Consider the following 12,318-nt stretch of genomic DNA (forward strand, 5'->3'; position numbering starts at 1 on the left):
GTGGCAAGGAAAAACTGCTGTTATGAGGAAGAAACTTTGAGAGGAACCAGACTCAAAAGGGGAACCTCATCCTCATTTGGGTGATATCAAGACTGTGATTATAATCTTTAAAACAATACAAAACACCAGAGTGAGAACTAACATGAGCACTGGAATGTAAGATTATGAGTAATGTCATTTCTACAGTCTTCTATCAGTTGATGTCATGAAACCAGGAGCTACTGAGCAACTTATATCATAGCTCAACATTGGAGATCATAATAAATCCAACACCAGCTGCTCCATGCCAGAGCCTTTAAACACTCAAACGGGTCCAACGTCCAAACTCCACATTAAGAGACAGTGGCACTGACAAAAAGACAGTAGGTGGAGGTGGCAGAGTTGAAGAGGGGAAGTTACGAGAGGATGGACAGGATTTGGAATGTGTTTAGGGGGACATTGGAGATAGGACATTTGATGTTTAAAGAGGCTATTTCTGAGAAATATTCCCTTCACTAAAACTAGAAGACCCACACCTGTTCGAGCATGAGAATGCTCCTGTGCACAAAGCCAGCTTAATGAAGATATGGTACATGGGTCAGAGTGAAAGATCTTAAGTGGCCTGCAAAAGAGCATTGACCTCAACCCTATTGCATACGTTTGGGATGATTTGGAATACTGACTGCACCCCAGGCCTCCTCACCTCACCTACATCAGTACCTAACTTTACTAACACCCTTGTGGTTGAATGCGCACAAATCTCCACAACCTCAATCTAGTGGAACCTCGATCTTGTGGAACATCTTCCCAAAAGAGTGTTGGCTCATATAATAGTTTTTGCCTTACGTTGCCGTTTTTGTCCACGTTTTTGTCTTGCCTCATTTTGTACTCCCTCTTATCCCATCTTATTGTTACCTGTGTGTAATTATGTGTGTATGTATGCCCCCCAGCTCCAGGGTCAGCAACTCCTTCTACTCCACTTGAAATATTTCCAGACACACTTTCTTCCCCAGTCTTAAACAATAATAGAACAACGTGGAGCTGTAGATTGTTCATTCACTGCATTTATTAAGCATGTCACAAGTCAATACTGAAAATAGTATATTTGGCATCATAACACATTTTTATGACGGCATTCGAGTCTCTGAGTAGATGTCCACCCCAGGCTCCTCTTCAAACGTCACTTTGGCATCGTTGGCATCCAGCTGACAGACGTATTAACAAGAAATAATTAATAATGTAACTATTGCCTACATTATTATATAAGTCCAACAGGATATATGGCTGCTAATGGTACAGTTTTGCAGCTTACGCATTTAATCTCGAGCTTGGTGAAGGCGCGCCGGCTGAGGAACACTCGCAGCGGGATGGTCAGGATGAGGATGAATGGCAGGGCGAGTGACAATGGGCTTGACTTCACTATCCACAGCACGGCCAGGCACACGATCTGGATACCAGTGAACATATGCATCCTGCTCATCTTGACCTAAAGCATCATGGAAAATCATGTCCAATGACAGAAGAAACAACCTTTATTTAGCAAAACACGCCAGGTATTGCAAATATTAACCAAATATTAAAATGGCATAATGCCAGGGCCGAGGAATTACACTACCTTACATGACTTTGCGCTACCGTTCAGTTTTCAATCATCTAGAATTAGTTTGATAGGAAAATTACTATTCATTTTTTACTAAAGCAAATCAGATTTCTATATAGAAATACAAAGACTCATCTTCAGCAGCCATCAGTCCTGCTTTCCAATAGACATTGTGTTAGCTAATCGTATGTTTTTAATGCAAAAGAACGGCTAAAAATGGCTGACTGCCCATTGCTAAAAACAGTATCTGATTTGCTTATTGTGTAAATAATGCATTATAGAAAGTTTTGTCAATGCGCCCGAATCATCTTAGGACAGTTTTTATCACTTTGTCATCAATGCTGACCCCCAAGGAACTCCGATTATCGAGGATTAGGCGTTCTACAGGCTGAATGTTCACAGGAATGACTGCTGTGGTTTGGGAACCACCAGGACCCGGATCGTCACTGACGGATGTACGGCCATCTTTGAAGCGTTTACACCATTTGAATGTTTTACTGCGGCTGAGCTTCTCATTACCGTACTGTGCTTGAAGTCTTTTGTAGATATCCATGGGATTTACACCTACATTCATCACCACACACTTCCATGCAACACTGTTGTCTGCCATCTGGTTCATGGATTGGCTCACAACATGTGCGCAGCCTATCAGTAATAAGATACGTTAGCCAGTTACTACTGTGTGCAGTACTGCCATGCTAGCATTCAATTTTATTCCTGTAAAATTTAAAATCCCAGTCTGACTTGAATGGCACTCTTACATTAATACAAGAGTGAACTCTAGTCATGTTAAAAGCGACCATGCTTTACATGAGAGGTTCAAGTAAATACTGTACAGCATTTTATATAGTGATGAACAAGAAAGTAAGAATGAAATGCCAAAATATGGCTCATAAAAAGACAAACATGTTGTGATTTTTACAATAAAAGACCCAGAAACGTACTCTTTGAGCATACGGTTCATTGGGGTGGTACTTCTTTGGAATAAGGAGCAGCAGCATGCGATCCCACAGCTGAATGCCACTCAGAGATGTAACGCCCATGTAGAGGAAGATACCAAACAAAGCCGCCATGGGGATCATCTTCAGAATGGGCTCCATGAGAATGGACAGGCCTTGCAAGAGTTCAGAAGAGGAACAGGGGTCAATTGATGATTAATATATTGATTACATCATTAATTGAATAATCAAGGAGAGATGAAAAAAGACGAACACTAACTTCCTTCACTTACTCAGGATTATAAGCAAGGAATTTATCAAAAAGGAAATCCCCAAAGAATTTGGCAAGATTTATCAAAAACATTCTTAAAGTTTTCCCATGTTTGATTAAAAGGGTAACTTCCAAGACTTATACCCTACAACTTCCTCTAAAAGTCCCTAGGGTTTTCCCATAAGATTCCCCCAAGTTGTCCCCCAGATTCTCTCAAGGTCACACAATTTCCTCAATGTTTTGCAGAATTTCTTCAAGGAATTCCAATGATTCCACCAACGGATTTTCCTAATATTCCACCAAGAGATGTTTTTGTAATTATTTCTTTAAATTCCGCTAGGAGTCCACAAGGGGTACCCTCAAGGTTCCCACAAGATTCCTTAAACCTTACTTTCCTTAAGATTGCTGCAAGGTGTTGCCCTTAAGACATATAGCCAAAGGGTTTCCCTCAGTGCTTTTCCCAAGATATCCATAATTGATTCTCTTTTAAGACTTCCTCATGGGATTACCCAAGATTTGCCAAGATTACACTCAGGAATTCCCTATGTTTTCCTTTTATTTGCCTAAGGGATTTTCTGAAATACTATCATGATTCCTCCAAGCATTACATCACAGTTCCCTTCTCTAATGAATTTCTCATCACTGCACCCACAAATTTGAGTTTAAATAATGACATTTGGCATGAGTAGGATGAAATCAGTATGCCTGTTATATCAGAAAAGTGCCATTGTGTCTGCAGGAAAACATCTCTAAAAAAGAGAGACCTACCCACGAGGAGGGCCACCAATACACCACTAATTCTCTGTTCCAGAACTTTCTCGATCTGCGGTTTGGGCCCTTTACTCATGACAGTCAGGGCATTGGCATGTGTTACAGAGCGAACCGTGGCAGCGCTGAGCCATGGCATTCCGAAGAAAGCACAGAGCCCTCCCATGCTCACCAAAATCAGAAGGTCCAAATGGAAGCCTGATCCTTTTAACATCTTCCTCTCTGGTTTGCTTACAATTAACCTACAAAGAACGATAATTCAAAGGAGGGAAAGATGGGAAAAAGTATTGAATTAAAATCTATTTCTCAGATTTTACAAAGGCATGCTTTCAATTCTTTTTTGAAAATCACTTCATCTAGTTCAGCTACTACAGCTAGTGGTAGTAGTACCACTAGCTGTAATCTGGTCTCTTTGATTGGGATCTTAGTAAATTAGCACCCAAGATAGAAAACTTGGACTAACGTAGTTATCTGCGATTCAAGGAAGATGAGTATGAACACCAGAATGGCAGGCACGACACAAGCAAACATCATCCAGGTGGGGAAGGGCTTGTGCTCGCCCATGGGGTTAATGAGCCAGCCTCGCATGGCAGGGTTAGACACCTGCAAGCCCTTGGGCACCACTAGTTTCTAGAAAACATCAATGTCACAGGGTCACTTATTCCACAGCAATTGGCAAACTATTATTTTTTTTATACATTTAAAATGAAGTCATACCTTTTATCTATTTATGGTTACATTTAATGCTAAGGGACATCCACAAATAAATTAGTTTCTGATTTAATCCTACTTCTAGTCATTGCCTCATTACCCTTCGTTTTTTCTTTGTCCTAAAGACTCTCTTTAAGAAACTTAAAAGTTACAGCTTTACCTCTGACCATTATGACCACATTAATACCGGGTGGTGCAGGGAAATTTTAGAGCTAGGAGTTGGCGACTCTGGGGATTCATCAATTGTTGGGAACCAGTGTGACCTCGTTTCGAACACCTTGGCATTAGTTTCAATGGAGCAGTGGAGTGCTGTGCAACGAGCGTTCTCTGTAAAAGCCATTTATAAGAATGTGAAAGGGATAGTGTGAGTGCTGAACAAACTAATTTCGGCATCATTACCAGCTAGGAGGTTATGACTGTATCCGGTCTGCAGAAGTCCCCCAGTCCCCATCCCTCATGATGGCAGCTTGTACAGCCTCAACATTCTCTGGTGTGCTCAACACCACCTGTTGACTTCTTTTTAAGGTTGAACCTGCTTCTGTGAAATTAGCAGACCGGATACAATTGTGACGTCCTAAATGGTAATAAAATTCCCTTTGCGCAGCACACACAATATCACTATTCTTATAAAAGGTTTTACAGCACACGCTTGTTGCGCACCACTTAACTACTTCATTATAACTAATGACAAGGGCTTCTACTGGTTCCAAACAATTGCCGATGCTCCAGGGTCACCAACTTCTAGTTCCAAAATGTCCAGTTTCCCCACGCCACCCTGTGTAAACTTGTGATTTAGTGTTCAAAACAATGAACCTATAAAAATAACTGTCCCACAAAAAACTTACTTGCGTGTAGGTGTCATTAATGCTAATATCCACAACCACCATAAGGACAATAGCAATGGGGACACCAAAGTCACCCATCAAACGACGAACCTGAAAGGCAAGAAATAACATTGACTTTATGAATTTATATCAGTAGCCTATCTAACCACCACAACCAGAACCAGCAACTAACCTTGCCAGGCAGAAAGTAGCCATTCTTGAATATACGGAGGAAGTAAGCGATGGAAAAGCAGCCGAACATCAAGCACATGGAGAGCAGCGCGGTGTTGGGGTAGGCACGGTAACGTATGGTGGTGACTGTAGTGATGTTGCCTGTAGAATTATCTACAGCCGTGTGATGGGTGATGATAGGGTGCCAAGGATCTGCGACTGAGGTATTCAAATGCTCGTAGTTGAGATTAAGAGGGTGGGCCTTAAAAATCTATGATCATGGACCAGCAAGAAGAATTTTTTAATATACCAATCAATGAAGATACAAACATTTACATGGTACAAAATAAATGTCATGATAAAAGTAAAACTTTTTTTTACAGCACAGTGAAATTCTTTCTTTGCATATACCAGCGATGTTAGAAAGCTGGGGACAGAGTGCAGGGTCAGCCACATTACAGTGCCCCTGGAGCATACAGTGAGGTTACAAGGAACCCCAAAAGTGGCAGTCTGGTCATACTGGGGCTTGAACCCCCTGACCTTCCAATCAGTAACCCTAAGCCTTAACCACTGAGCTACCACCTCCCCCAAAGTTTCATGTATCCCAGCTTGTCAGGAATCTGGGGTCAGAGCGCCAGGTTAGCCATGGTTCGGCACTCCTGGAGTAGATATACTGTAGTTAAGTGCCTTGCTCAAGGGCCCAACAGTAGCAACTTGGCGGTGCTGGGGCTTGAACCCCTGACCCTTAACTACTGGACCACCTCTGCTCTACAACAGGACCACTGCTCTGGTGGTGTATCAGGCATTTGTTATTTTAATTAGTCCAAAATGATGCATAAAATATACAGTATATCTATTTCTTTAGTGAGCTAGCTAGTTACACTCGTACAGCTCAATTTCAGTTAACTTTAACATAAAAAAATGTATTGCATGAGATAAGCTATAATCAGATGTCACTGATTAACAGAAGTCCTACAGCATGTGTGAAAAATCCTTTTTGTGGACTTTTCATGATGTCTCTTACACTGGCAAGTTTGGAGAAGGTCTCATAAATGAAGATGAGCGAGATGAGGATGGAGAAGATCTCTTGGGTGAAGCGGGAGATAAAGCGCACCAGGAAGCTGCCCTCCGTCGCTACCATGAGCACGACGATGACAATGAGCCATACGCCGACCCACACTCTACCTACGATGTACTCGATGTCCCGAGACTTACAGAACTGCCGGAAAATCAACGTTATACATAAAAACGTTTGTGTTTATGGTGCACTGGAAATCCTAAATGACTCTTTAAAATACATTATTATGATGTTACCCCGTAGAAGGCCTCTTCGAAGACCAGCAGTGGCCCTGAGAAGCCGATTACGAGGACTGGCTGGGCTGCGATCAAGCAGAAAACGACGCCTTGCACTGCCGTAGACAGCAAAAGCTCAGATACTCCCATCATATTATCCACTTTATCAGCTGTGGCAGAGGTGGGGCAAAATCTCAACACATGATATTTGATTGGGTGTCAGCTTATCTGTTTAAACAACACATTCGCACCCCACATCGTCACATTTCGACGCTGTGGATGTTGCGTCCGACAGCGTCCACATCCGACGCCGAGGGTACCCCCTTTGCGTTGCTTTTCGACGTACAGGGACGGGAAACCCTTCGCGTCGCTTTTCGACGCAGATAGACGGGACCCCATTTGCGGGTTACGGTTAGGGTTTCGGTTAGGGTTAGGGTTCGGGTTAGGGTCAGGGTTAGGGTTAGGGTCTGGGTTAGGGTTAGGGTTAGGGTTACGGTCATCTTCAGGATTTTATGAAATTTTAAAATTAGTCCTATACACTTATTATGATAGATAATAAATTATTAAGTGTATAGGACAGCGATCTGCATTGAAAAGCGAAGCACAGGGGCTCCCATCCATCTGCGTCGGCGGCGAAGGGTTTCCGTCCCTGTACGTCAGCGGCGAAGGGGGTATCCTCGGCGTCGGATGTGGACGCCGTCGGACGCAACATCCACAGCGTCGATATGTGACAATGTGGAGTGAGAATGCCCTGGTTTAAATTCTCAACTAGCAAAAACACACTGGAAGCACAAATCGCTCACCTAGCAGACCACCGAAGGTGATAGCAGGGGAGAGGGCGGCAAAGTAAATAAAGATCACAGCAGCGAGGACCTGAGTGTTTAAGCCATCAGTGATGTCACTCCTGTAGTGCTTGTAGCGTCTTCTAAAGTCACGGATCAATCCTCCGAATGGTTTTCCGGTGCGCACCAGTGGATCCTCAGGTGGAGGGACTTTGGACATAGATGCTACATGGAGACATTGTTTTTTTTACTAATTAACAAATTATTATTTCTTGTTTATATTGAACATACAAACAGGTTTAATGTTTCTTAGAATTTCAAATTAGCTAACTAGCAAAATATATATATATATATATATATATATATATATATATATATATATATATATATATATATATATATATATATATATAAACTAAATAGGTATTGATTTATGCATTAGCATTTCAATACGTTTTCTGTCTGCTTTGGGGTTGAGGTGGTGCTGAGGCTCGGAGGGGTGGAGTCTCTCCTGAAGGAGCTTCTTCTGGAAACCAATAATAGGTGCAAGCATGCTTTCATCCTGAATCTCTGTAGGCGGAATCACCACGCTGTAATCCAGGAAGTCCTTCACCGCACGATTCAGCTCTTCGTCACTCTGAGCTTTTAACGCCGCCTGGATGAAGACCTAAGAGGGTGTGCGTGAGAGACAACGTCATAATTGTGTCCATGTTTCAGTAGCTTTTAACTGCTCCACCCACAATAGCAGCCACACCATCTTCTGGATTCTTCTTTGAGAGAAAATTTGTTTCATGTAGTGAAATGTTTCATCGTTCATGTAGTCACTAAAATTTACTTTGCAGCGATGACACTTTTTAAGTAAAATCGTGTTATTTATTTTCATTTTCTCATAAAAATTTTAATAGTACACTATTTGGACGAAAGTACTGGGACACCTGAAATCTTCCAGATATATGCGGAAGTTGGAGGCACACACTTGTGTAGGATGTCTTTGGATGCTGTAGCATTAAATTGTCCTTTTACTTCATCTAAGAGACCCAAACATGTTCCAGCGTGATGCCCCTGTGCACAAAGCCCACAAAGCCAGCTGCTTGAGTTTACATTTATTGGAGCTGAAGATCTTGACTGGCCTGCTATAGAGCTCTGACATTAAGATTATTGAATATCTTTGGGATGATTGTGAACATTGACCGCACTCCAGCCCTAATCATCTCACCTACACCAGTACCTGTCATTACTAACACCCTTGTGGCTGAAAGAATCTCCACAAATCTTCCTAGAAGAGTGGAGGTTATTATACCAGCAAATGGAGATGATATTAGAAATTGATATCGTTTGTATAAGTGGGAGCTCCTTTTCTCTACATAATTTACAGTGTATTAAGAATGGTCCTTACATGATCTGACAAAAGAGCGCCGATGGCTCGTCCAGTCTCATGGTAGTCCACATCATTTTTGGTCGATCCAATTAGCGCAACGACGAAGCAAACAGGGTCCGAAGATTCCAGCGGCGTCTCCAGAATGTGGGCTTCCTTCAGGCGTACAAATGCCACGCTCGGCTTCTCCAGGAACTCCAGAGCCCCTGAATACACCCACACATCAGAGTCATTCATTTGGGCACTCGTTTTATTAACTCGATCAAATTACTCATTTTTCCCAAAGACCTTTTTACATTTGTTCGAATACAAAACAAATAAACAAAAGATCATTTGCTCGTTGAAATAAATCCAAGATTTATTGACAGCAATTTACTGTGGAACACGAACGAAATAGTTGAAGTTCTTATAACGGAAAACTGGGAATAAATGCGGAATGGAACGTCCAAAAAGATCGTGTTCAGGTGCCTACAAACCTTTTTTTTCCCATATAGTGTAAATACATATTGACTAAAATACAATATATTTTTTATATTTAGTATATTTTCAATCATTTAAAATATTTGTTCGATAATATTATTCAACATATAAAATATATACTTTTTTTTATGTATTTTTATTTTTATTAAAACCTTTAGTGTTCAACACAAAACAAGGCAAGTGCAAAATCATTTTATAACTACAATACTTTTTGACTGACATCCGCAACAAGAACAGATCGCGTTCTAATTTGAGCTGATCACATTCTATTTTTAAATAAATATCCAAACAAAAAGACGAATGAATTTTAATAAATAGAATTCACAGTCACTTACCAACAAACACCATGGAGGCCTCCACACCTTCAGAAGCATCTTTCTGTGAAATACAGCAAATACTTATCTTTAGGCACATTGTATTTATCCTAAGTTAGTCTCTGTCTGAAATTGTTACAAAAAAAATTACCTTTACTGGTACTAAGAAAGTCTGGATATCAAGAGCTGATGCAAGAGATTGTGTCTCCACTGATTGGCTGTGAGGAAAAAAGAGAGAGAGGTCAGAGAAATTGTCTGGCCTGTGCCTTGATTTTTTTACTGTGGTTTATTGGCTTGAATTTGAATTTAATTTAATTCCGTGTACCTTCTGGCTTCATTCCATTTTCATTTTAAAAGAGAATCGGAATAATTAAAGAGGGACCAGTATTTAAATTTTCTTGCCTACTACGAGAAATTAGTCACTTTCCCTCGTTTTTTCGTGGATGCTAAAAAAAAGGAAAATCAAATGGAAACTAAAACAGAAAATACTTTCGTTTTTTAATCAAAACAGTTTCAGGACAGCCATGCAAGGCTTTAGATCAGAAGTGGGCGGAGTTTAACCATTTAAATTTCTTTTAGTAGGCATGAACTCTTTTACATCATTTTTATTGCATTGATATCTACAAAGAAAATCATTTTAATACGGTCAATTTTCAATGAATACATGCATCAGATGCATGATAAGCAATATTTTAAAACATAAACCATGTTATTGGATTACACACTATTTAATTATTATTTTATACTGCATGAACTAAATAGATAGCCAGATGTCCAAACAGTAGCAATTGTGCAAATTTATAAGTGCAGATAAATATTAAATATAAAAAATTCATATTAAAATCAAACTTGGATTTTACAAATTGCATTCGAATTAAATTAGAACTGAACTGACTATTTGGAATCAAACCTTTGCATTGGAAATATAAATCAAATTTGGATTTGGATAAAAATTTACAATTGGGAGTAAAAATAGACCAGATTAATTTGAAATGTGTACCTTAAATTGAATTTAATATTGAGCCAGAACTCAACATCTGGAATTAAATTTAGCTCTAGAACTTATCTAGCTATAGTATTTATTACCTACGCTTCTGCATTAAAGCTTTAAAAACCTCATCACGCTCGCCAGGTCTGATCTCTTTTTTCTCGATCATCTCATCGACAATTTTCTCCATGATGCTGGAGAGTGATGGTTCCTCTCTGTCCAACAACACCACCCCTGAGAACATGGTGGAAAGAGGGAAGGACAGTTGTTAAGGATGGACAGTTTTGTATAGTGTAGAAGAATATTGTATATTGTAGCGTGGTGTAGAGTTGTGTAGTGTTTAGGATTTACGATGAAAAATCCTCACCTGTGTTCATCATTCTGCTGAGCTGCACAAGGCTTTTGAAGGTCAAATAGGAGATATGGGAAGATTCCCAGTGGCCCATTTCTAGGTCGTAGTTCTCGCTGTAACTCTGCCATTGCCCTGTCTCATTGCACTCGTTCTTCATTTTCGTCCCTCAGCTCCACACAGGTCTGTGGAAAAACATATAGAAATTTGATGTTCCATTCTTGGGGATCTTTGGAAGCAACGTTCTCACACTTTTCAGTAAAAGAAGTGGTGGAAGTTCCAACTATTCTTTTTGTTTTTCATGCCTGGAATTATTTATAACAAACTGGAACTCATTGAACTTGTAACTGTAAATGGATAAAAATTGACATGATGTACATTAATAAAAAAATAATGCAGATGTAGACAACTTTGAGGAGATCATCATGCCATGAACATCTCAAAACTGTGTCCAAATTGTAATTATTGTGTCTTAGCACCATTATTATCCAGCACTGCCTTAATCCTTCTGGGCATGGAATTCACCAGAGCTGCGAAGGTTGTTGCTGGGATCCTCTTCCACTCCTCCATAATGACATCACGGAGCTGCTGGATGTTAGACACATGGTGCTTCTCCATCTTCCGCTTGAGGATCCCCACAGGTGCTCAATAGGGTTCAGGTCTGGAGACATACTTGGCCACTCCATCACCTTCACCTTCAGCTTCGTCAGCAAGAAAGGTGCTATCTTGGCGGTGTGTTTGGGGTCATTATTATGTTGGAAAACTGCCGTTTCTGAAGGGAGGGCATCATGATCTGCTTCAGAATCTCACAGTCCATGTTGAAAACCATGTGTCCCTTGATGAACCACAGCTCCCCAGTATCAGCAGCACTCATGCAGCCCCAGACCATGCTGCTGCCACCACCATGCTTGACTGAAGGCAAGACACAATGCTCTTAGTGCTCTTTACCAGGGTGTCACCACACTGCTGGGCACCATCTGAGCCAAACAAGTTTATCTTAGTCTCATCAGACCACAGAACATTGTTCCAGTAATTCATGCTCTTGGGCAGGTCGTTTTCAGCAAACTGTTGGCTTTCTTCTTTGACGATGGCCTGCAAACCGACTTGTTGCAGTGTGTGGCGTACAGTCTGAGCATGGGCAGACCGTCCAAATCTGCAACCTCTAAAGCAATGCTGCAGCCGTTGAAGCAGCTTTTGCACCTGACGCACAGCACGAGGACTCGACTTCTTTATGGACCCTTGCGAGGTCTGTTTTGAGTGATCACTGTACTGTAACTCAGTTTCAGGGTTATACTGATCTTCTTACAGCCTCAGAATCTTTGTGGACTTCTAATTCTCAAATCCTCAGAGGGTCTTTAACATGAGGTTCCATATTGAACATCCAGTGGTCGGTATGAGAGATTCGTTCTCAAAGCAGCAAATTTGAACTGCTCTAATACAAGATACACAAATTTGTTCTGTCAAGCAGACAAAAA

The 12,318-nt window shown here is 40.8% G+C and overlaps 1 protein-coding gene across 1 annotated transcript in view; it reads right to left on the reverse strand.

Moving 5' to 3' along the window:
• Positions 1 to 1,025: 1,025 nt before the first annotated feature.
• Positions 1,026 to 12,318, reverse strand: part of slc4a1b (solute carrier family 4 member 1b (Diego blood group)) — a 13,194-nt gene continuing 1,901 nt past the window's right edge. The window contains exons 2-17 of the mRNA XM_046854721.1: positions 10,862 to 11,028; positions 10,593 to 10,728; positions 9,658 to 9,724; positions 9,528 to 9,570; positions 8,734 to 8,918; positions 7,791 to 8,004; positions 7,359 to 7,562; positions 6,577 to 6,725; positions 6,287 to 6,481; positions 5,285 to 5,533; positions 5,113 to 5,202; positions 4,020 to 4,186; positions 3,557 to 3,798; positions 2,524 to 2,693; positions 1,292 to 1,465; positions 1,026 to 1,184 (exon numbers count right to left, since the gene is read on the reverse strand). Coding sequence (XP_046710677.1) covers positions 1,104 to 1,184; positions 1,292 to 1,465; positions 2,524 to 2,693; positions 3,557 to 3,798; positions 4,020 to 4,186; positions 5,113 to 5,202; positions 5,285 to 5,533; positions 6,287 to 6,481; positions 6,577 to 6,725; positions 7,359 to 7,562; positions 7,791 to 8,004; positions 8,734 to 8,918; positions 9,528 to 9,570; positions 9,658 to 9,724; positions 10,593 to 10,728; positions 10,862 to 11,003 — 2,508 coding nt within the window. The 5' untranslated portion in view covers positions 11,004 to 11,028 and the 3' untranslated portion in view covers positions 1,026 to 1,103. The remainder of the gene's footprint in view (positions 1,185 to 1,291; positions 1,466 to 2,523; positions 2,694 to 3,556; positions 3,799 to 4,019; positions 4,187 to 5,112; positions 5,203 to 5,284; positions 5,534 to 6,286; positions 6,482 to 6,576; positions 6,726 to 7,358; positions 7,563 to 7,790; positions 8,005 to 8,733; positions 8,919 to 9,527; positions 9,571 to 9,657; positions 9,725 to 10,592; positions 10,729 to 10,861; positions 11,029 to 12,318) is intronic.

This window comes from Silurus meridionalis, chromosome 7, assembly GCF_014805685.1.
Source record: "Silurus meridionalis isolate SWU-2019-XX chromosome 7, ASM1480568v1, whole genome shotgun sequence".
NCBI lineage: Eukaryota > Metazoa > Chordata > Actinopteri > Siluriformes > Siluridae > Silurus > Silurus meridionalis.